The 25,925-nt window shown below is 44.3% G+C and overlaps 1 protein-coding gene across 3 annotated transcripts in view; it reads right to left on the bottom strand.

Moving 5' to 3' along the window:
- Positions 1-25,925, bottom strand: part of ak5 (adenylate kinase 5) — a 197,447-nt gene that overhangs the window by 148,281 nt on the left and 23,241 nt on the right. For all 3 annotated transcript variants that reach the window (XR_014391817.1, XR_014391818.1, XM_045714398.2), the window contains exon 5: positions 25,262-25,375. Coding sequence is in view for 1 of the 3 variants with exons in the window: in XM_045714398.2 (XP_045570354.1) it covers positions 25,262-25,375 (114 nt within the window). In the remaining 2 variants the exon portion in view is untranslated. The remainder of the gene's footprint in view (positions 1-25,261; positions 25,376-25,925) is intronic.

Below are 25,925 nucleotides of genomic sequence, written 5' to 3'. Positions count from 1 at the left end.
TATCAGGAGTCCTCTAGCTCTAGTATCACTCCTTGAGATATCAGGAGTCCTCTAGCTATAGTATCACTCCATGAGATATCAGGAGTCCTCTAGCTATAGTATCACTCCATGAGATATCAGGAGTCCTCTAGAATCACTCCTGGAGATATCAGGAGTCCTCTAGAATCACTCCTGGAGATATCAGGAGTCCTCTAGAATCACTCCTGGAGATATCAGGAGTCCTCTAGAATCACTCCTGGAGATATCAGGAGTTCTCTAGCTCTAGTATCACTCCTGGAGATATCAGGAGTCCTCTAGAATCCCTCCTGGAGATATCAGGAGTCCTCTAGCTCTAGAATCACTCCCGGAGATGTCAGGAGCCCTCTAGAATCACTCCCGGAGATATCAGGAGTCCTCTAGCTCTAGAACCCCTCCTGGAGATATCTGGAGTCCTCTAGCTCTAGAACCCCTCCTGGAGATATCTGGAGTCCTCTAGCTCTAGAATCACTCCTGGAGATATCAGGAGTCCTCTAGCTCTAGTATCACTCCTGGAGATATCAGGAGTCCTCTAGGATCCCTCCTGGAGATATCAGGAGTCCTCTAGCTATAGAATCACTACTGGAGATATCAGGAGTCCTCTAGCTCTAGAAATACTCCCGGAGATATCAGGAGTCCTCTAGATTCACTCCTGGAGATATCAGGAGTCCTCTAGCTCTAGAATCACTCCTGGAGATATCTGGAGTCCTCTAGAATCACTCCTGGAGATATCAGGAGTCCTCTAGAATCCCTCCTGGAGATATCAGGAGTCCTCTAGCTCTAGAATCACTACTGGAGATATCAGGAGTCCTCTAGCTCTAGAACCCCTCCTGGAGATATCTGGAGTCCTCTAGCTCTAGAACCCCTCCTGGAGATATCAGGAGTCCTCTAGCTCTAGAATCACTACTGGATATATATGGAGTCCTCTAGCTCTAGAATCACTCACGGAGATATCAGGAGTCCTCTAGAATCACTCCCGGAGATATCAGGAGTCCTCTAGTATAACTCCTGGAGATATCAGGAGTCCTCTAGCTCTAGTATCACTCCTGGAGATATCAGGAGTCCTCTAGCTCTAGTATCACTCCTGGAGATATCAGGAGTCCTCTAGTACCACTCCTGGAGATATCAGGAGTCCTCTAGCTCTAGAATCACTCCTGGAGATATCAGGAGTCCTCTAGCTCTAGAACCACTCCTGGAGATATCAGGAGTCCTCTAGCTCTAGTATCACTCCTTGAGATATCAGGAGTCCTCTAGCTATAGTATCACTCCATGAGATATCATGAGTCCTCTAGCTCTAGAATCTCTCCTGGAGATATCAGGAGTCCTCTAGCTATAGATTCACTCCCGGAGATGTCAGGAGCCCTCTAGAATCACTCCCGGAGATATCAGGAGTCCTCTAGTATCACTCCTGGAGATATCAGGAGTCCTCTAGCTCTAGAATCACTCCTGGAGATATCAGGAGTCCTCTAGCTCTAGAACCCCTCCTGGAGATATCTGGAGTCCTCTAGCTCTAGAATCACTCCTGGAGATATCAGGAGTCCTCTAGCTCTAGTATCACTCCTGGAGATATCAGGAGTCCTCTAGCTATAGACTCACTCCTGGAGATATCTGGAGTCCTCTAGAATCACTCCTGGAGATATCAGGAGTCCTCTAGCTCTAGAATCACTCCTGGAGATATCAGGAGTCCTCTAGCTCTAGTATCACTCCTGGAGATATCAGGAGTCCTCTAGAATCACTCCTGGAGATATCAGGAGTCCTCTAGAATCACTCCTGGAGATATCAGGAGTCCTCTGAGCTCTAGTATCACTCCTGGAGATATCAGGAGTCCTCGTAGCTCCAGTATCACTCCTGGAGATATCAGGAGTCCTCTAGCTCTAGTATCACTCCATTGAGATATCAGGAGTCCTCTAGCTCTAGTATCACTCCATGAGATATCAGGAGTCCTCTAGCTCTAGTATCACTCCTGGAGATATCAGGAGTCCTCTAGAATCACTCCTGGAGATATCAGGAGTCCTCTAGAATCACTCCTGGAGATATCAGGAGTCCTCTAGTATCACTCCTGGAGATATCAGGAGTCCTCTAGCTCTAGTATCACTCCTGGAGATATCAGGAGTCCTCTAGCTCTAGTATCACTCCTGGAGATATCAGGAGTCCTCTAGCTATAGTATCACTCCATGAGATATCAGGAGTCCTCTAGAATCACTCCTGGAGATATCAGGAGTCCTCTAGAATCACTCCTGGAGATATCAGGAGTCCTCTAGAATCACTCCTGGAGATATCAGGAGTCCTCTAGAATCACTCCTGGAGATATCAGGAGTTCTCTAGCTCTAGTATCACTCCTGGAGATATCAGGAGTCCTCTAGAATCCCTCCTGGAGATATCAGGAGTCCTCTAGCTCTAGAATCACTCCCGGAGATGTCAGGAGCCCTCTAGAATCACTCCCGGAGATATCAGGAGTCCTCTAGCTCTAGAACCCCTCCTGGAGATATCTGGAGTCCTCTAGCTCTAGAACCCCTCCTGGAGATATCTGGAGTCCTCTAGCTCTAGAATCACTCCTGGAGATATCAGGAGTCCTCTAGCTCTAGTATCACTCCTGGAGATATCAGGAGTCCTCTAGGATCCCTCCTGGAGATATCAGGAGTCCTCTAGCTATAGAATCACTACTGGAGATATCAGGAGTCCTCTAGCTCTAGAAATACTCCCGGAGATATCAGGAGTCCTCTAGATTCACTCCTGGAGATATCAGGAGTCCTCTAGCTCTAGAATCACTCCTGGAGATATCTGGAGTCCTCTAGAATCACTCCTGGAGATATCAGGAGTCCTCTAGCTCTAGTATCACTCCTGGAGATATCAGGAGTCCTCTAGATCCCTCCTGGAGATATCAGGAGTCCTCTAGCTCTAGAATCACTACTGGAGATATCAGGAGTCCTCTAGCTCTAGTATCACTCCTGGAGATATCAGGAGTCCTCTAGCTATAGTATCACTCCATGAGATATCAGGAGTCCTCTAGAATCACTCCTGGAGATATCAGGAGTCCTCTAGAATCACTCCTGGAGATATCAGGAGTCCTCTAGCTCTAGTATCACTCCTGGAGATATCAGGAGTCCTCTAGAATAACTCCTGGAGATATCAGGAGTCCTCTAGCTCTAGAATCACTCCTGGAGATATCAGGAGTCCTCTAGCTCTAGAACCACTCCTGGAGATATCAGGAGTCCTCTAGCTCTAGTATCACTCCTTGAGATATCAGGAGTCCTCTAGCTATAGTATCACTCCATGAGATATCATGAGTCCTCTAGCTCTAGAATCTCTCCTGGAGATATCAGGAGTCCTCTAGCTATAGATTCACTCCCGGAGATGTCAGGAGCCCTCTAGAATCACTCCCGGAGATATCAGGAGTCCTCTAGTATCACTCCTGGAGATATCAGGAGTCCTCTAGCTCTAGAACCCCTCCTGGAGATATCTGGAGTCCTCTAGCTCTAGAACCCCTCCTGGAGATATCTGGAGTCCTCTAGCTCTAGAACCCCTCCTGGAGATATCTGGAGTCCTCTAGCTCTAGAACTCCTCCTGGAGATATCTGGAGTCCTCTAGCTATAGACTCACTCCTGGAGATATCTGGAGTCCTCTAGAATCACTCCTGGAGATATCAGGAGTCCTCTAGCTATAGAATCACTACTGGAGATATCAGGAGTCCTCTAGCTCTAGTATCACTCCTGGAGATATCAGGAGTCCTCTAGAATAACTACTGGAGATATCAGGAGTCCTCTAGCTCTAGAATCACTCCTGGAGATATCTGGAGTCCTCTAGTATCACTCCTGGAGATATCAGGAGTCCTCTAGCTATAGAACCCCTCCTGGAGATATCAGGAGTCCTCTAGAATCACTCCTGGAGATATCAGGAGCCCTCTAGCTCTAGAATCCCTCCTGGAGATACCTGGAGTCCTCTAGAACCCCTCCTGGAGATATCAGGAGTCCTCTAGAATCACTCCTGGAGATATCAGGAGTCCTCTAGAATCACTCCTGGAGATATCAGGAGTCCTCTAGAATCACTCCTGGAGATATCAGGAGTCCTCTAGAATCACTCCTGGAGATATCAGGAGTCCTCTAGCTCTAGTATCACTCCTGGAGATATCAGGAGTCCTCTAGCTCTAGTATCACTCCTGGAGATATCAGGAGTCCTCTAGTATCACTCCTGGAGATATCAGGAGTCCTCTAGCTCTAGTATCACTCCTTTGATATCAGGAGTCCTCTAGCTATAGTATCACTCCATGAGATATCAGGAGTCCTCTAGCTCTAGTATCACTCCTGGAGATATCAGGAGTCCTCTAGAATCACTCCTGGAGATATCAGGAGTCCTCGAGCTCTAGTATCACTCCTGGAGATATCAGGAGTCCTCGAGCTCTAGTATCACTCCTGGAGATATCAGGAGTCCTCGAGCTCTAGTATCACTCCATGAGATATCAGGAGTCCTCTAGCTCTAGTATCACTCCATGAGATATCAGGAGTCCTCTAGAATCACTCCTGGAGATATCAGGAGTCCTCTAGAATCACTCCTGGAGATATCAGGAGTCCTCTAGAATCACTCCTGGAGATAACAGGAGTCCTCTAGAATCACTCCTGGAGATATCAGGAGTCCTCTAGAATCACTCCTGGAGATATCAGGAGTCCTCTAGAATCACTCCTGGAGATATCAGGAGTTCTCTAGCTCTAATATCACTCCTGGAGATATCAGGAGTCCTCTAGAATCCCTCCTGGAGATATCAGGAGTCCTCTAGCTCTAGAATCACTCCCGGAGATATCTGGAGTCCTCTAGCTCTAGAATCACTCCTGGAGATATCAGGAGTCCTCTAGCTATAGATTTACTCCCGGAGATGTCAGGAGCCCTCTAGAATCACTCCCGGAGATATCAGGAGTCCTCTAGTATCACTCCTGGAGATATCAGGAGTCCTCTAGCTCTAGAACCCCTCCTGGAGATATCTGGAGTCCTCTAGCTCTAGAACCCCTCCTGGAGATATCTGGAGTCCTCTAGCTCTAGAACTCCTCCTGGAGATATCTGGAGTCCTCTAGCTATAGACTCACTCCTGGAGATATCAGGAGTCCTCTAGAATCACTCCTGGAGATATCAGGAGTCCTCTAGAATCACTCCTGGAGATATCAGGAGTCCTCTAGCTCTAGTATCACTCCTGGAGATATCAGGAGTCCTCTAGCTCTAGTATCACTCCTGGAGATATCAGGAGTCCTCTAGCTCTAGTATCACTCCTGGAGATATCAGGAGTCCTCTAGCTATAGTATCACTCCATGAGATATCAGGAGTCCTCTAGCTATAGTATCACTCCATGAGATATCAGGAGTCCTCTAGCTCTAGTATCACTCCTGGAGATATCAGGAGTCCTCTAGAATCACTCCTGGAGATATCAGGAGTCCTCTAGCTCTAGTATCACTCCTGGAGATATCAGGAGTCCTCGAGCTCTAGTATCACTCCTGGAGATATCAGGAGTCCTCGAGCTCTAGTATCACTCCTGGAGATATCAGGAGTCCTCGAGCTCTAGTATCACTCCTGGAGATATCAGGAGTCCTCTAGCTATAGTATCACTCCATGAGATATCAGGAGTCCTCTAGAATCACTCCTGGAGATATCAGGAGTCCTCTAGAATCACTCCTGGAGATATCAGGAGTCCTCTAGCTCTAGTATCACTCCTGGAGATATCAGGAGTCCTCTAGATCCCTCCTGGAGATATCAGGAGTCCTCTAGCTCTAGAATAACTCCTGGAGATATCTGGAGTCCTCTAGTATCACTCCTGGAGATATCAGGAGTCCTCTAGCTATAGAACCCCTCCTGGAGATATCAGGAGTCCTTTAGCTCTAGTATCACTCCTTTGATATCAGGAGTCCTCTAGCTATAGTATCACTCCATGAGATATCAGGAGTCCTCTAGCTATAGTATCACTCCATGAGATATCAGGAGTCCTCTAGCTCTAGTATCACTCCTGGAGATATCAGGAGTCCTCTAGAATCACTCCTGGAGATATCAGGAGTCCTCTAGCTCTAGTATCACTCCTGGAGATATCAGGAGTCCTCGAGCTCTAGTATCACTCCTGGAGATATCAGGAGTCCTCGAGCTCTAGTATCACTCCATGAGATATCAGGAGTCCTCTAGCTCTAGTATCACTCCATGAGATATCAGGAGTCCTCTAGAATCACTCCTGGAGATATCAGGAGTCCTCTAGAATCACTCCTGGAGATATCAGGAGTCCTCTAGAATCACTCCTGGAGATAACAGGAGTCCTCTAGAATCACTCCTGGAGATATCAGGAGTCCTCTAGAATCACTCCTGGAGATATCAGGAGTCCTCTAGAATCACTCCTGGAGATATCAGGAGTTCTCTAGCTCTAATATCACTCCTGGAGATATCAGGAGTCCTCTAGAATCCCTCCTGGAGATATCAGGAGTCCTCTAGCTCTAGAATCACTCCCGGAGATATCTGGAGTCCTCTAGCTCTAGAATCACTCCTGGAGATATCAGGAGTCCTCTAGCTATAGATTTACTCCCGGAGATGTCAGGAGCCCTCTAGAATCACTCCCGGAGATATCAGGAGTCCTCTAGTATCACTCCTGGAGATATCAGGAGTCCTCTAGCTCTAGAACCCCTCCTGGAGATATCTGGAGTCCTCTAGCTCTAGAACCCCTCCTGGAGATATCTGGAGTCCTCTAGCTCTAGAACTCCTCCTGGAGATATCTGGAGTCCTCTAGCTATAGACTCACTCCTGGAGATATCAGGAGTCCTCTAGAATCACTCCTGGAGATATCAGGAGTCCTCTAGCTCTAGTATCACTCCTGGAGATATCAGGAGTCCTCTAGCTCTAGTATCACTCCTGGAGATATCAGGAGTCCTCTAGCTCTAGTATCACTCCTGGAGATATCAGGAGTCCTCTAGCTATAGTATCACTCCATGAGATATCAGGAGTCCTCTAGCTATAGTATCACTCCATGAGATATCAGGAGTCCTCTAGCTCTAGTATCACTCCTGGAGATATCAGGAGTCCTCTAGAATCACTCCTGGAGATATCAGGAGTCCTCTAGCTCTAGTATCACTCCTGGAGATATCAGGAGTCCTCGAGCTCTAGTATCACTCCTGGAGATATCAGGAGTCCTCGAGCTCTAGTATCACTCCTGGAGATATCAGGAGTCCTCGAGCTCTAGTATCACTCCTGGAGATATCAGGAGTCCTCGAGCTCTAGTATCACTCCTGGAGATATCAGGAGTCCTCTAGCTATAGTATCACTCCATGAGATATCAGGAGTCCTCTAGAATCACTCCTGGAGATATCAGGAGACCTCTAGAATCACTCCTGGAGATATCAGGAGTCCTCTAGCTCTAGTATCACTCCTGGAGATATCACGAGTCCTCTAGATCCCTCCTGGAGATATCAGGAGTCCTCTAGCTATAGAATCACTACTGGAGATATCAGGAGTCCTCTAGCTCTAGTATCACTCCTGGAGATATCAGGAGTCCTCTAGAATAACTACTGGAGATATCAGGAGTCCTCTAGCTCTAGAATCACTCCTGGAGATATCTGGAGTCCTCTAGTATCACTCCTGGAGATATCAGGAGTCCTCTAGCTATAGAACCCCTCCTGGAGATATCAGGAGTCCTCTAGCTCGAGAATCACTCCTGGAGATATCAGGAGTCCTCTAGCTATAGAACCCCTCCTGGAGATATCAGGAGTCCTCTAGAATCACTCCTGGAGATATCAGGAGCCCTCTAGCTCTAGAATCCCTCCTGGAGATATCTGGAGTCCTCTAGAACCCCTCCTGGAGATATCAGGAGTCCTCTAGAAACACTCCTGGAGATATCAGGAGTCCTCTAGAATCACTCCTGGAGATATCAGGAGTCCTCTAGAATCACTCCTGGAGATATCAGGAGTCCTCTAGCTCTAGTATCACTCCTGGAGATATCAGGAGTCCTCTAGTATCACTCCTGGAGATATCAGGAGTCCTCTAGTATCACTCCTGGAGATATCAGGAGTCCTCTAGCTCTAGTATCACTCCTTTGATATCAGGAGTCCTCTAGCTATAGTATCACTCCATGAGATATCAGGAGTCCTCTAGCTATAGTATCAATCCATGAGATATCAGGAGTCCTCTAGCTCTAGTATCACTCCTGGAGATATCAGGAGTCCTCTAGAATCACTCCTGGAGATATCAGGAGTCCTCTAGCTCTAGTATCACTCCTGGAGATATCAGGAGTCCTCGAGCTCTAGTATCACTCCTGGAGATATCAGGAGTCCTCTAGCTATAGTATCACTCCATGAGATATCAGGAGTCCTCTAGAATCACTCCTGGAGATATCAGGAGTCCTCTAGAATCACTCCTGGAGATATCAGGAGTCCTCTAGCTATAGATTTACTCCCGGAGATGTCAGGAGCCCTCTAGAATCACTCCCGGAGATATCAGGAGTCCTCTAGTATCACTCCTGGAGATATCAGGAGTCCTCTAGCTCTAGAACCCCTCCTGGAGATATCTGGAGTCCTCTAGCTCTAGAACCCCTCCTGGAGATATCTGGAGTCCTCTAGAATCACTCCTGGAGATATCAGGAGTCCTCTAGAATCACTCCTGGAGATATCAGGAGTCCTCTAGCTCTAGTATCACTCCTGGAGATATCAGGAGTCCTCTAGTATCAGTCCTGGAGATATCAGGAGTCCTCTAGCTCTAGAACTCCTCCTGGAGATATCAGGAGTCCTCTAGCTCTAGTATCACTCCTGGAGATATCAGGAGTCCTCTAGCTATAGATCACTCCTGGAGATATCTGGAGTCCTCTAGCTCTAGAACTCACTCCTGGAGATATCTGGAGTCCTCTAGCTCTAGATACTCCACTCCTGGAGATATCAGGAGTCCTCTAGAATCACTCCTGGAGATATCAGGAGTCCTCTAGAATCACTCCTGGAGATATCAGGAGTCCTCTAGCTCTAGTATCACTCCTGGAGATATCAGGAGTCCTCTAGCTTAGTACACTCCTGGAGATATCAGGAGTCCTCTAGCTCTAGTATCACTCCTTGATGATATCAGGAGTCCTCTAGCTCTAGTATCACTCCATGAGATATCAGGAGTCCTCTAGCTATAGTATCACTCCATGAGATATCAGGAGTCCTCTAGCTCTAGTATCACTCCATGAGATATCAGGAGTCCTCTAGAATCACTCCTGGAGATATCAGGAGTCCTCTAGAATCACTCCTGGAGATATCAGGAGTCCTCTAGCTCTAGTATCACTCCTGGAGATATCAGGAGTCCTCTGGTATCACTCCTGGAGATATCAGGAGTCCTCTAGCTCTAGTATCACTCCTTTGATATCAGGAGTCCTCTAGCTATAGTATCACTCCATGAGATATCAGGAGTCCTCTAGCTATAGTATCACTCCATGAGATATCAGGAGTCCTCTAGCTCTAGTATCACTCCTGGAGATATCAGGAGTCCTCTAGCTAGATCACTCCTGGAGATATCAGGAGTCCTCTAGAATCACTCCTGGAGATATCAGGAGTCCTCTAGAATCACTCCTGGAGATATCAGGAGTCCTCTAGCTCTAGAATCACTACTGGAGATATCAGGAGTCCTCTAGCTCTAGTATCACTCCTGGAGATATCAGGAGTCCTCTAGCTCTAGAACTCCCTCCTGGAGATATCAGGAGTCCTCTAGCTATAGAACTCACTACTGGAGATATCAGGAGTCCTCTAGCTCTAGTATCACTCCTGGAGATATCAGGAGTCCTCTAGAATAACTACTGGAGATATCAGGAGTCCTCTAGCTCTAGAATCACTCCTGGAGATATCTGGAGTCCTCTAGCTCTAGAATCACTCCTGGAGATATCAGGAGTCCTCTAGCTCTAGAACCCCTCCTGGAGATATCAGGAGTCCTCTAGCTATAGAACCCCTCCTGGAGATATCAGGAGTCCTCTAGAATCACTCCTGGAGATATCAGGAGCCCTCTAGCTCTAGAATCCCTCCTGGAGATATCTGGAGTCCTCTAGAACCCCTCCTGGAGATATCAGGAGTCCTCTAGAAACACTCCTGGAGATATCAGGAGTCCTCTAGAATCACTCCTGGAGATATCAGGAGTCCTCTAGAATCACTCCTGGAGATATCAGGAGTCCTCTAGCTCTAGTATCACTCCTGGAGATATCAGGAGTCCTCTAGCTCTAGTATCACTCCTGGAGATATCAGGAGTCCTCTAGTATCACTCCTGGAGATATCAGGAGTCCTCTAGCTCTAGTATCACTCCTTTGATATCAGGAGTCCTCTAGCTATAGTATCACTCCATGAGATATCAGGAGTCCTCTAGCTATAGTATCACTCCATGAGATATCAGGAGTCATCTAGCTCTAGTATCACTCCTGGAGATATCAGGAGTCCTCTAGAATCACTCCTGGAGATATCAGGAGTCCTCTAGCTCTAGTATCACTCCTGGAGATATCAGGAGTCCTCGAGCTCTAGTATCACTCCTGGAGATATCAGGAGTCCTCTAGCTATAGTATCACTCCATGAGATATCAGGAGTCCTCTAGAATCACTCCTGGAGATATCAGGAGTCCTCTAGAATCACTCCTGGAGATATCAGGAGTCCTCTAGAATCACTCCTGGAGATATCAGGAGTCCTCTAGAATCACTCCTGGAGATATCAGGAGTTCTCTAGCTCTAATATCACTCCTGGAGATATCAGGAGTCCTCTAGAATCACTCCTGGAGATATCAGGAGTCCTCTAGCTATATCACTCCTGGAGATATCAGGAGTCCTCTAGCTCTAGTATCACTCCTGGAGATATGAGGAGTCCTCTAGTAGTATCACTCCTGGAGATATCAGGAGTCCTCTAGCTCTAGTATCACTCCTGGAGATATCAGGAGTCCTCTAGCTCTAGAATCACTCCTGGAGATATCAGGAGTCCTCTAGCTATAGATTCACTCCCGGAGATGTCAGGAGCCCTCTAGAATCACTCCCGGAGATATCAGGAGTCCTCTAGTATCACTCCTGGAGATATCAGGAGTCCTCTAGCTCTAGAACCCCTCCCGGAGATATCTGGAGTCCTCTAGCTCTAGAACCCCCCCTGGAGATATCTGGAGTCCTCTAGCTCTAGAACTCCTCCTGGAGATATCTGGAGTCCTCTAGCTATAGACTCACTCCTGGAGATATCTGGAGTCCTCTAGAATCACTCCTGGAGATATCAGGAGTCCTCTAGCTATAGAATCACTACTGGAGATATCAGGAGTCCTCTAGCTCTAGTATCACTCCTGGAGATATCAGGAGTCCTCTAGAATAACTACTGGAGATATCAGGAGTCCTCTAGCTCTAGAATCACTCCTGGAGATATCTGGAGTCCTCTAGTATCACTCCTGGAGATATCGGGAGTCCTCTAGCTATAGAACCCCTCCTGGAGATATCAGGAGTCCTCTAGCTATAGAACCCCTCCTGGAGATATCAGGAGTCCTCTAGCTATAGAACCCCTCCTGGAGATATCAGGAGACCTCTAGCTCTAGAATCCCTCCTGGAGATATCTGGAGTCCTCTAGAACCCCTCCTGGAGATATCAGGAGTCCTCTAGAATCACTCCTGGAGATATCAGGAGTCCTCTAGCTCTAGTATCACTCCTGGAGATATCAGGAGTCCTCTAGCTCTAGTATCACTCCTGGAGATATCAGGAGTCCTCTAGCGCTAGTATCACTCCTGGAGATATCAGGAGTCCTCTAGCTATAGTATCACTCCATGAGATATCAGGAGTCCTCTAGCTATAGTATCACTCCATGAGATATCAGGAGTCCTCTAGCTCTAGTATCACTCCTGGAGATATCAGGAGTCCTCTAGAATCACTCCTGGAGATATCAGGAGTCCTCTAGCTCTAGTATCACTCCTGGAGATATCAGTAGTCCTCGAGCTCTAGTATCACTCCTGGAGATATCAGGAGTCCTCAAGCTCTAGTATCACTCCTGGAGATATCAGGAGTCCTCTAGCTATAGTATCACTCCTGGAGATATCAGGAGTCCTCTAGAATCACTCCTGGAGATATCAGGAGTCCTCTAGAATCACTCCTGGAGATATCAGGAGTCCTCTGGTATCACTCCTGGAGATATCAGGAGTCCTCTAGCTCTAGTATCACTCCTTTGATATCAGGAGTCCTCTAGCTATAGTATCACTCCATGAGATATCAGGAGTCCTCTAGCTATAGTATCACTCCATGAGATATCAGGAGTCCTCTAGCTCTAGTATCACTCCTGGAGATATCAGGAGTCCTCTAGAATCACTCCTGGAGATATCAGGAGTCCTCTAGCTCTAGTATCACTCCTGGAGATATCAGGAGTCCTCGAGCTCTAGTATCACTCCATGAGATATCAGGAGTCCTCTAGAATCACTCCTGGAGATATCAGGAGTCCTCTAGAATCACTCCTGGAGATATCAGGAGTCCTCTAGAATCACTCCTGGAGATATCAGGAGTCCTCTAGAATCACTCCTGGAGATATCAGGAGTCCTCTAGCTATAGAATCACTCCCGGAGATATCAGGAGTCCTCTAGATTCACTCCTGGAGATATCAGGAGTCCTCTAGCTCTAGAATCACTCCTGGAGATATCTGGAGTCCTCTAGTATCACTCCTGGAGATATCAGGAGTCCTCTAGCTATAGAACCCCTCCTGGAGATATCAGGAGTCCTCTAGAATCACTCCTGGAGATATCAGGAGTCCTCTAGCTCTAGAATCCCTCCTGGAGATATCAGGAGTCCTCTAGCTCTAGAATCCCTCCTGGAGATATCAGGAGTCCTCTAGTATCACTCCTGGAGATATCTGGAGTCCTCTAGAATCACTCCTAGCTCTAGACTGAAGCATAATATCATCATGTGTGTATTAATTCTGATGCCATTAATGTGCCTGTCGTGATGATATGTGGTATGATCCCATGTGCTGTAATGTGGAGGTAATATTTTAGGCATGTTCGTGCATTATACTGAGAATGACAGAATGAGACCCTCATTAAAATGACAGTTGAACAGGTAAAGAAGTATGCGTAGATAAGCTATACAGAAAAATATACTTTTAGGAAAACGCTGTTTCAGGTGTTTGAACGTAATTTGTGCCCCCTCTAAAAAATAATGGGTGTATGACAACCCTGCACACACACACACACACACACACACACACACACACACACACACACGCGAACACACACACACGCGAACACACGTACACACACACACGCATGAACGCACGTACACACACGAACACAAACGCACGCACACACACACAACACTGGTGGCTGCCTCCCAAATGGAAGCTATTCCCTATATAGTGCTCATAGAGCCCTATGGGCCCTGGTCCATACTATTGCACTAGGTAATAGTGTTCCACTTGGAACACACAGCTATATCAATGAGCTGGGCCGGAGATGACACCACCAAGGCAGAACTCAGGTCGTCATTACGGTTGTTTCCTAAATGCTTAAAACACTGACAGTGATTCTATCTCATGAAACCATCAACCCTTCTAGCTAAATGCATGTATCAAGTGTTACCAAACTGAATGCATGTTCTCAGCTTTACACACTCAGGTTGTTCATTTATAACACACTTTGTTTTGTTGTTGTTGGTAAAAGTGTAAACGTTAGTCTCTACATTTGCTACACTACGTTAGCCAATTTCCTTTCCACACTGACACACATGAAAACACTTTTCAGATAATGACTTCACTTTACAAATCAGAGCTTGAGCACTATAAACAGGCCACAGGTAAACATTTGGTTTGGACAACAATGGAGACCAATATTGGACAGAGAGTAAGAGGGGTGAGAACTAGAGGAGGAGGAGGGAGAGGAGGACGAGGAGGAACGAGGAGGTGAAGGAGGAGGAGGAGGAGGGGGAGGAGGGAGAGGAGGTGAAGAAGTAAGAGGAGAAGAAGGAGGAGGAGGGGGAAGAGGAGGAGGAAGAGGAGGAGGGAGAGGAGGTGAAGAAGTAAGAGGAGAAGAAGGAGGAGGAGGTGAAGTAGTACGGGGGAGAAGGAGAGGATGGTGAAGAGGAAGAAAGAAGGAGAGTCAGGAAACACAATAACTGATGAAATCAGAGCGACTGTGGTTGGCCGTGTTGTCAACCAGCATGAGGGAAGCTGGGCAACGGGTTCAACCAAATCTGAGCCGCTATACTGTTGCAGGTATCATCCGGATATTTCTAAATGAGAACCGGGTGAGTAACTTGTAAGTGCTGTAGTCTTATTGGTACAATAATACGTACTGTACTTTCATAATGAGAAGGATCTATTACTAAAACCATTCAAATGTTTTTTTTACTTTGCAAGAAAAACCAGTATCTGATGGAAGAGGTCGACTGTTCACACCCAGAGCAGGAAACCCACATTGCAAATAATTGCATCAGACTCAGAGAATTGCAGGACCGCATAACGGTAGATAACACCATATTCTAAAGTGTTAACACAGTGAGTCTCTCTGCACTGTGTCGTCTACTGAAACCCAATAGAATTAGGAGGAAGCAGCTGTACAAAGATCCTTTATGTAAAGAAACTCAGACCGTGAAAAACAACTGAGATATGAATAGATGCAGGTAAGTTATACTATCCTATCATTGGATCTGGAAGTGTATGGTCCTACATCATGTTGACTGATCCCTGTCTTTTCCTACATCATGTTGACTGATCCCTGTCTTCTCCTACTGTACGACATCATGTTGACTGATCCCTGTCTTTCCCTACTGTACTACATCATGTTGACTGATCTCTGTCTTTTCCTACTGTACTGCATCATGTTGACTGATCTCTGTCTTTTCCTACTGTACTGCATCATGTTGACTGATCCCTGTCTTTTCCTACTGTACTGCATCATGTTGACTGATCCCTGTCTTTTCCTACATCATGTTGACTGATCTCTGTCTTCTCCTACTGTCCTACATCATGTTGACTGATCTCTGTCTTCTCCTACTGTCCTACATCATGTTGACTGATCTCTGTCTTTTCCTACTGTACTGCATCATGTTGACTGATCTCTGTCTTTTCCTACATCATGTTGACTGATCTGTCTTCTACTGTGCTACATTGTTTTGTCTCGTCTCTTTCAGAGACTCATGGAGCTAGAAGCAAATGCAGCGCATCATGAGCTAATATATGTGGACGAGGCAGGTTTCAACCTTTTAAAAACCAAGGGGCAAGCGGCAGAAATATCATTGGACATCATCAACGTCCCGGGACAACGTGGTGGCAACATAACGATGTGTGCAGCTATTAGTCAAAACAGCGTCCTTCACCATCACGCAATCCTAGGCCCATACAGCCACTGCACACATCATCACACGTCTTGACACCCTCCACAACAGACTAATCCCTAATGACCAGGGGCCAGAGCAGCCCAGGTACGATGTTAGTTTCCACTGGGCTGCTGTGGTCCGCAATTGGTTCACAGGTCACCAGCCCCACCCCCCATACTGTCCATTCTTGAATCCCATTGACGAATTCTTCTCTGCATGGCGTTTGGAAGGTGTATGATCGCCAACCCCACCAACGCGTACCCCATTCTACAGGCAATGGAGGAGGCTAGCGGAGCCATCGATCAGGGGTCATGCCAGGCCTGGATACAGCACACCGGGCGATACTTCCCACGCTGCCTAGCTCAAGACAACATCGCATGTTTTTTATTAAAAAAATATATATTTCACTTTTATTTAACCAGGTAGGCAAGTTGAGAACAAGTTCTCATTTACAATTGCGACCTGGCCAAGATAAAGCAAAGCAGTTTGACACATACAACAACACAGAGTTACACATGGAGTAAAAACAAACCTACAGTCAAATAATACAGTAGAAAAATAAGTCTATATACAATGTGAGCAAATGAGGTGAGATAAGGGAGGTAAAGGCAAAAAGGCCATGGTGGCAAAGTAAATACAATATAGCAAGTAAAACACTGGAATGGTAGATTTGCAGTGGAAGAAAGTGCAAAATAGAAATAGGAATAATGGGGTGCAAAGGAGCAGAATAATGTAATGTGGATTAAGTCTTATGGTCAAGACCCACAAAGAAGATGAGGTGTAGACACATTCTCTTTTTTCTTCTTCTACTACTTCGCTTTTGAGGAACGTTCTAGAACATTCGGAGAAAAAAGAAACACAACAACCCTTTAGATACTTCATTATGACCTCACATCTGTCCATCGATCTGCCATCCACTGGACCAGAGTCTTGGTACACACACACACACACACACACACACACACACACACACACACACACACACACACACACACACACACCACACACACACTCTCTCTCTGTTTACACCCAACGCACTCCTCAGTAATACGTGTGAAATAAGGAAGGAGGAGGACAAGATGAGGGAGAGGAGAGGACAGGAGGAGAGAGGAGAGGAGGAGAGGAGAAGAGGAGGGAGAAGAGGAGGAGAGAGAGGACAGGAGGAGAGGAGAGGACAGGAGGAGAGGAGAGGACAGGAGGAGAGGAGAGGACAGGAGGAGAGGAGAGGACAGGAGGAGAGAGGACAGGAGAAGAGGAGAAGAGAAGAGGAGGAGAGGAGGAGGAGATGGGGGAGAGGAGAGGAGGAGGAGATGGGGGAGTTCACTGCTGAAGCAGCCAGACAGAGTCAGTCTATTGACTCTTTGACTCAAACTATTGATTTTTGCTGGGTAGCATTGGCACTAGTTGGCTATAGCTGCACCAAAACTCATCCTATAGCTCATTCTCCATTTTCCTTTTTTTAAAATAATAAACCAGCATGTTTACAGCACTTTTATTTCCATGACTGATTTAAAAATAATTTCCTCATGCTCTAGCTTGTCCTTCTGCAGCAGACATTTAATGAGCAATATGCTTGGAAACGGCATATCACAATAAAAATCACAGTATGGAATCGCAATACATCCCGCACCTAAGTATCGTCATAATATTGTATCGTTAGGTCCCTGGCAATTCACAGCCCTACCAAACCAACCTCCCATACTTTAGTTTCTGTCTACAGTAACTAGACCATAAGAAGGTATTTTTACGTCTTGGAGGTGCTCAGAAATACGTAGAGTATGTTTGTATGGCTCTGAGGCCAGTCTGAACAGATTGGTCATGCTATTGGTTCGGTTTACCAGGACATTTACATAATACCACTGGACTTGAACACAACAAGAAGGTTGATTGGAAATGATTTCTTATTAAGCAAACCAAACTGTCTCTACACCTGCAACCCATCAGCACACAGCTCAAACTATTTCCCCCCCCCCCCCAAAGTCAATACTTTGTAGAGACACCTTTTGCAGAAATTACAGCTGTAAGTCTCTTGGGGTATGTCTCTATAAGCTTGGTACATCGAGCCACTGGGATTTTTGCCCATTCTTCAAGGCAAAACTGCTCCAGCTCCTTCAAGTTGGATGGGTTCTGCTGGTGTATAGCAATCTTTAAGTTATACCACAGATTCTCAATTGGATTGAGGGCTGGGCTTTGACTAAGCCATTCCAAGACATTTAAATGTTTCCCCTTAAACAACTCGAGTGTTGCTTTATCAGTATGCTTAGGGTCATTGTCCTGCTGGAAGGTGAACCTCCGTCCCAGTCTCAAATCTCTGGAGGACTGAAACAGGTTTCCCTCAAGAATTTCCCTGTATTTAGCGCCATCCATCATTCCTTCAATTCTGACCAGTTTCCCAGTCCCTGCCGATGAAAAACATCCCCACAGTATGATGCTGCCACCACCATGCTTCACTATGGGGATTGTGTTCTTGAGGTGTTGGGTTTGCACCAGACATTTTCCTTGATGGCCAAAAAGCTCAATTTTAGGCTCATCTGACCAGAGTACCTTCTCCATATGTTTGGGGAGTCTCCCACATGCCTTTTGGCGAACACCAAACATGTTTGCTTATTTATTTCTTTAAGCAATGGCGTTTTTATGGCCACTCTTCCGTAAAGCCCAGCTCTGTGGAGTGTACGGCTTAAAGTGGTCCTATGGACAGATACTCCAATCTCCACTGCGGAGCTTTGCAGCTCCTTCAGGGTTATCTTTGGTCTCTTTGTTGCCTCTCTGATTAATGCCCTCCTTGCCTGGTCTGTGAGTTTTGGTGGGCGGCCCTCTCTTGGCAGGTTTGTTGTGGTGCCATATTCTTTCCATTTTTTAATAATGGATTTAATGGAGCTCTGTGGGATGTTCAAAGCTTCTGATATTTTTTTTTTAACCCAACCCTGATCTGTACTTCTCCACAACTTTGTCCCTGACCTGTTTGGAGAGCTCCTTGGTCTTCATGGTGCCGCTTGCTTGGTGGTGCCCCTTGCTTAGTGGTGTTGCAGACTCTGGGGCCTTTCAGAACAGGTGTATATATACTGAGATCATGTGACAGATCATGTGACACTTAGATTACACACAGGTGGACTTTATTTAACTAATGATGTGACTTCTGAAGGTAATTGGTTGCACCAGATCTTATTTAGGGACTTCATAGCCAAGGGGGTGAATACATATGCACGCACCACTTTTCCATTTTTTAGAATAAGTCATTTTTTTCCTTTCACTTTGGACTATTTTGTGTGATTACATTAAATCCAAATAAAAATCAATTTAAATTAGAGGTTGTAATGCAACAAAATCGGAAAAAACATCAAGGGGGATGAATACTTTTGCAAGGCACTGTATCTCGTCTGTCTGTCTGTCTGTCTGTCTGTCTGTCCATCTCCTCTATCCCCTCTGTCTGTCAACTCTATCTGTCTGTCAACTATCTGTCTGTCTGTCTGTCTGTCTGTCTGTCTGTCTGTCTGTCTGTCTGTCCCCTCTATCTGTCTGTCCCCTCTATCTCCTCTGTCTCTCTCTCCATCTCCTATATCTGTCTCTCTCTCTATCTGCTCTATCCATCTGTCTGTGTGTCCCCTCTGTCTGTCCCCTCTATCTATCTGTCTGTCTGTCCCCTCTATCTATCTGTCTGTCTGTCCCCTCTATCTATCTGTCTGTCTGTCCCCTCTATCTATCTGTCTGTCTGTCCCCTCTATCTGTCTGTCAACTCTATCTGTCTGTCTGTCTATCCCGTCTATCTGTCTATCCCCTCTATCTGTCTGTCAACTCTGTCTGTCTGTCTATCCCGTCTATCTGTCTATCCCGTCTATCCCCTCTATCTCCTATTTAGTCAATGTTTAATTCATTCAGCATTCTGGATATGGTGTGTGTGTGAACTCTCTGGTGTTCATGTAGGTCTTGTCTAAAAGCAGATAAACACTAAGTGAGCTCTAATGTGATAATGAGTGCATCCTGCCATCACACACAATAAACACTGCCCTTCAACATCTAAATGCATTCTGCCGATATCGCTCTCATCGGCCACTCAGCTGTGAAGCACCAACCTCCGTTAACAGCCCCTAGTTGTCCAGTGACAATGCTGGGCACTGCTGGAATGTTGTGTTCAGAGAGTTCTGAGAAACAGCAGAGCGACACTGTGTGTGTGTGTGTGTGTGTGTGTGTGTGTGTGTGTGTGTGTGTGTGTGTGTGTGTGTGTGCCTGAGTCTGTGTCTGTGTGTTCACTGTGTGTGTGTGTGTGTGTGTGTGTGTGTGCGTGCGTGCGTGCGTGTATATGTGTGTGTTCACTTGAACAGCTGATCTCCAGCTTGATTGTGTTGAAACGAGGTGAATTTGAACAACTACAGCAGCATCTATCTGGATAGTCCCCAAGTACGGTTGGTAGATGATTGGTAGATGACCAGATATGTTCAATAACTGTCAACAACATTTTCAACTAACTATCCACTTACCCTAACCTACCCTTATTCTAACCCTAACCTTAACCTTAAGCTCTACCCTTATTCTAACCTTAACCTTAACCTTAAGCTCTACCCTTATTCTAACCCTAACCTTAAGCTCTATCCTTATTCTAACCCTAAACTTAACCTTAAGCTCTACCCTTATTCTAACCCTAACCTTAAGCTCTACCCTTATTCTAACCCTAACCTTAAGCTCTACCCTTATTCTAACCCTAACCTTAAGCTCTACCCTTATTCTAACCCTAACCTTAACCTTAAGCTCTACCCTTATTCTAACCCTAAACTTAACCTTAAGCTCTACCCTTATTCTAACCCTAACCCTAACCTTAAGCTCTACCCTTATTCTAACCCTAACCTTAACCTTAAGCTCTACCCTTATTCTAACCCTAACCCTAACCTTAAGCTCTACCCTTATTCTAACCCTAACCTTAACCTTAAGCTCTACCCTTATTCTAACCCTAACCTTAACCTTAAGCTCTACCCTTATTCTAACCCTAAACTTAACCTTAAGCTCTTCCCTTATTCTAACCCTAACCTTAAGCTCTACCCTTATTCTAACCCTAAACTTAACCTTAAGCTCTACCCTTATTCTAACCCTAAACTTAACCTTAAGCTCTTCCCTTATTCTAACCCTAAACTTAACCTTAAGCTCTACCCTTATTCTAACCCTAAACTTAACCTTAAGCTCTACCCTTATTCTAACCTTAACCTTAAGCTCTTCCCTTATTCTAACCTTAACCTTAAGCTCTTCCCTTATTCTAACCTTAACCTTAAGCTCTACCCTTATTCTAACCCTAACCCTAACCTTAAGCTCTACCCTTATTCTAACCCTAACCCTAACCTTAAGCTCTTCCCTTATTCTAACCCTAACCTTAACCTTAAGCCCTACCCTTATATCTGTTGGACATTGGTCTTGTAACGATACCAAGATAATTGTGTCTGAGGGTAGCGCATGCTAAATTAAGCGCACATAAACACTGAGGTAGATTTTTAAACTAATGATTAATGATTTGAGGGAGAACGTTGGATTTATCATTATTATCAGGTTTTGTTTGTAGTTAAAACTCTTTGTTTGCTGAATCGGTGTAGTATAATGAATGCTAACGAAGTGTTTTGTGTTTTTTTTTCCCCAGGGAAAATGGGGGTTTCATTGTCTCTCTTTGAAATGTTTCCTATGGGGCTATAATCTTGGGGAGAGTGAGTGAGATTAAGGCCGTAAACTACCAAATTAAATATAGCCTGGCTAATTTTTGTTTGTTTTAACCTCAAGATTTGCAAATACCCAACACACAACACATTTGTTATGACTATTTGTTGGTGTTTTTTAAAATTTTGTGTGTTCTATTTCCTTTGGGTTTAGTGAGTTTTCCTTTTGTCTTAGTGCCAAGGTATCTTAAAGGGGCACGCACGCACATGGAATTTTCAGAAGTTTTTATTTTCTGAGTTTTAATTTAAAACACATGAATTCTTTTGATAAAGGTATGAAATGTTTGACTGTTTTTCATTAATTTGTCTAATATAGTAAGAAACACTTCTTTAAAAGGGTTTGTAGGACCTATGACCTCTGTCATGACTTTCCAGTGTGGCTTGATCACCCTCATTGGGAAGCCATTTTGTTAATGAATTCATGGTCATTTGTAATACTGATTTAAAGGTAATATGGGTGCAATTATTTTTCTTTATGGAGTTCTTAAGAGTAGTGATTTTAATTAGATTTTGTTCTTTGAAATTTTGTTTTATTTTTTGACCATTAGTGGGTTTTTTTTTTTTACACATTACTCACATGGGGAGTTATGTGTCAAACTAGAGGAGGGAACAGTCCTCTGAGGTTTTGGATTGAAGTTTACACACCTCGAGTGATGTGTAGGAGTGTATGGAGTGATATGTGAAGGAGTATATTGTTGTGTTGTTTGTTCTGTTCCCAATGGGTTATAGGTCTAACTTCCTGATCCTGTGGCTCTGCGATGAAGTTGACAGTGTGCTGGGGGAGTATAAGCCAATTTGAAAGAATAGTTTCAATGGAATGTGTTGTTATTCTCTTTGATATATGCTTGGACATTTGTATTAAGAATAATTGGTAAAAGTAATAATTTATCATATAGTTAATGAACTGAACCAAACTGTTGTTCTGATCTGTCCTCTCTTGAGGTTATCATGAAAAGTGACATCAGACGGTATCTTAATGCATGGAAGAGATAATTGGACCGAACAGTGTGTGTACCTCAAACCCCCCTCTAACTGGCTGAAGAAGAGTACCAAAGGCGTTGAATACGGCCCTGTCCGAAACACTTCTACCGAGAGAAATGAGTCTGAGCCAGCAACCGGTGTACAGCATCCGATCTAAGCTATCAACTGCTTTTCTCTCATGTCTTTTCTCAGGAGTGTGAGAGGAGTCCACGTGGAGTGAGCATGGGGAGAAATCTGTTCTAAACTTCTCTTATGTTGCTGGTATACTGGTTGACGAATGGACAAGACATAATGGGTGGTAAAGGTGAAGGCGGCTCAGGTGAGACATTGAAATTGGGACATTATCATGGGACATTATCATGGCCATCCACTTTGAACTGTAAAGCTATCTGAAGAAGACAAAAAAGGACGCCAGAAGAATCAGTGCCTGAAAGGGGGGGGGGTTGATCAACTATGCCAAAAATTGTTTTAGACTTTTGGGGTATCAGGTTGATTGTAGAGGTCTACAGACTACATAAAATTATAGTAATTCAGATTAAGAATGCATTGAGATACTGATCTGTATTATAATGGTGATAAAAAAAAGTTAATAGTAGAATTATGGGATAATTATACTGGATGTTAATATAAATGTACATTCTGCCAATGTTGATGTGTGTTAAATTTAGGGTTTTTTGACTTTGAGTGATGGTACCAATTTGATTCACTGAGCAATGTCATTCTAAATTTTGGTTGGATAATTAAAAGGGGGGGAAACTGATTTGGAAACTGAATGATTTTTAAAACTGAAGGATTGATTTGAGTTTAGTATGTTAATAACTATATGAGTGAAGCAATTAATATATTAGGGAATGATTGTTTTGATTGTTGTTATGAACTTAAGATGTTGACACTATTCTCAGCCATGCCCTGGTGAATGGAGAGGGTGAAGTCTGATCCGGAGAGTGAAACTGAACCTAATCTATTGGATCTACAGGCATTGCCTTATAAATAGTGGAATCATGTTGCTTGTCTTGGGTCATGTTCATTAGGTAGCAATGGAATACATTTTACTTTAGCTAGGAGTCACTACCTGGATTTGTCCAACAAGATATGCTCATTTTATGTTTCTGGGATGGAAATAGTTATTCCCACCATGCTGATCCATTGGAGTGTGATAGATAACTAAATATTATTTTATTAAACTCCATTGTTGCATGCACTGCATTATGCATTAAATATGTGCTTTTCACTGTCTATGAAAATATAACTTTGAATCTTATAAACTGTATGCATTTTTTTTGTTTTTCTTCATGGGTTCGTGCAGGCGACTGTGTATCATAACCTTCCCAGACAAATTGCTAGAGTGTTTATAAAATGAGTTGGAGGTTGAAATGGGATAAGTTTCTTGGGAGGAGGCTGAGCCAGTGCTATAGCAGCCGGTGACATGCAGGAACACAATGAGTTATTGCTTTTGTGTTTCTTGGTTTATGAAGATTGTATGTATTTTCTATGTTCTTAAATCCTGTAATTTTCTTTTAAATTCAGAGGATTCTCAAAATGGGGGATTACGGTGGAAAAAAATACCAAGATTATGTTATAATACTTTTATTGCATCAAATGGTTGTGTTATGCAACAGAATAGAGTACTCTGAGAGATAACACTGACAGAGGAGATTTATGATGTCTTTTGGGTGATAAAACCTAAAGAGCATTCCAGAGCATGAGTTAATGTTTTTGTTCTATATCGTACCAGGGAGACATGGTTCCAGTTTGGAGTCGGAGGGCCAGACACTGGTCTCTATACAATGAAAACTGTTGACACAGCAGATACTGTCTGCTATGATTTATAGGCATCTTTCATACAGCTCTTAACCTTGTGACCCATTCTATATATCTGTTGTTCGTCATGTAGGTTGAAAGGGGTGTATCTTGGCTATAAAATACCTTTGTCCTTTTGTCTCAGTTCTCTCAACGAATCATTTGACCATGAATCGTCGACCAGCCATCATTATCGTATTGCACTCAATCGATTCACTTCATATATGTGCGAGTTGTATTGACCTGCTCCCTTATTAATAAGTGATTAAAGATTTAGTTTATGTATAACTCTGACTTGTGTGATAAGTTTGTCTCTCCTCATTTGATAGTAAAGAAATTAACCACCACACCTAACCTTAAGCTCTACCCTTATTCTAACCCTAACCTTACCCTTATTCTAACCCTAACCTTAACCTTACCCTTATTCTAACCCTAACCTTAAGCCTTACCCTTATTCTAACCCTTACCCTTATGCCTTACCCTTATTCTAACCCTAGTCCTAATCTAAAGTCTGTCGCGTCAAAACATTTTGCGCATATATTATGACGACATATTGGTGTTCAGCAGGTTTTTGTTGTTATTGCCCGTTTTAAATGAATTTTACCTTTATTTTACCAGGTAAGTTGACTGAGAACACATTCTCATTTACAGCAACGACCTGGAGAACAGAGGACCTACACACAACATGTTGAGGCAGTTCGAAGATCAGTAGTCTACTCCCCTTCGTCGATGATTGGTCAACGGTACTACTCCTAGTGGGAATGGGAACAAGTTTTGGGCTAGAAAACTAGTTTTCATGCAGATTTCTTTATTTGAGAAATACTGCACCAAACATCTTAGATGTAAAATTGCACACTAAGACCTTCTCTGCAAAAAAGGTCAAAATTAATTCCAGATTTATTCAGACTATTTTGAGAAATTTTGAGGCTGTTGTTGTTGCTACGGCGTCTCATGAGGGACAAAACAGTAATATTTCCAGTTACAGGAGTCCTGCTAGGAGCAAACCGAACCTAGGCTTTAGCAAGCATTTGCTTATCAACAGATACTTTGTTGATAGTATGACTATCAGTAGATGCTCTATATGGGATTATCTAGATAAAGTGTGAACTCTGTCTGTGTGGGAAGACGTGGCCATGTTCAACCAACCACACCCGTCAGGTATAGCAATATATTACAGTGGTATAGTAGTATACAGTAGTATAGCAATATAGCTATATATTACAGTGGTATAGTAGCATACAATAATAAAGCAATATAGCTATATATTACAGTGGTATAGTAGTATACAGTACTATGGCAATATAGCTATATATTACAGTGGCATAGTAGTATACAATAATATAGCAATATAGCTATATATTACAGTGGTATAGTAGTATACAATATAGCAATATAGCTTATATATTACAGTGGTATAGTAGTATACAGTAATATAGCAATATAGCTATATATTACAGTGGCATAGTAGTATACAGTAGTATAGCAATACCACAGGTCTATTTCTCACCTGGTCCTCAAAAGAAAGTGCCTGTCCCACATCACGAGGGAACCCATCAATCACGATCCCATTAGCGTCTGGAATCTTCATGATCTTCTGTTTAATCTCAGTGATGGTGGTCTCCTGTAAGGAAATAAGAGCTAGTTTCAAAATAGAAATGAACAACCTACAGAAAAAAAAACACTGTAGCACAGTGAAGATGCTGATGCAGAGACTAACAGCCTGGTATTCCACTGCCCTGTGTGTTGATGCTGAATGTGAGACTAACAGCCTGGTATTCCACTGCCCTGTGTGTTGATGCTGATGCTGAGACTAACAGCCTGGTATTCCACTGCCCTGTGTGTTGATGCAGAGACTAACAGCCTGGTATTCCACTGCCCTGTGTGTTGATGCTGATGCTGAGACTAACAGCCTGGTATTCCACTGCCCTGTGTGTTGATGCAGAGACTAACAGCCTGGTATTCCACTGCCCTGTATGTTGATGCAGAGACTAACAGCCTAGTATTCCACTGCCCTGTGTGTTGATGCTGATGCTGAGACTAACAGCCTGGTATTCCACTGCCCTGTGTGTTGATGCTGAATGTGAGACTAACAGCCTGGTATTCCACTGCCCTGTGTGTTGATGCAGAGACTAAAAGCCTGGTATTCCACTGCCCTGTGTGTTGATGCTGAT

This window comes from Salmo salar, chromosome 03 (assembly GCF_965601325.2).
Source record: "Salmo salar chromosome 03, fSalSal1, whole genome shotgun sequence".
In the NCBI taxonomy this organism is placed as follows: domain Eukaryota; kingdom Metazoa; phylum Chordata; class Actinopteri; order Salmoniformes; family Salmonidae; genus Salmo; species Salmo salar.
The sequence above is the reverse complement of the archived record's forward strand: the minus strand, read 5'-3'. Positions and strand labels throughout refer to the sequence as shown.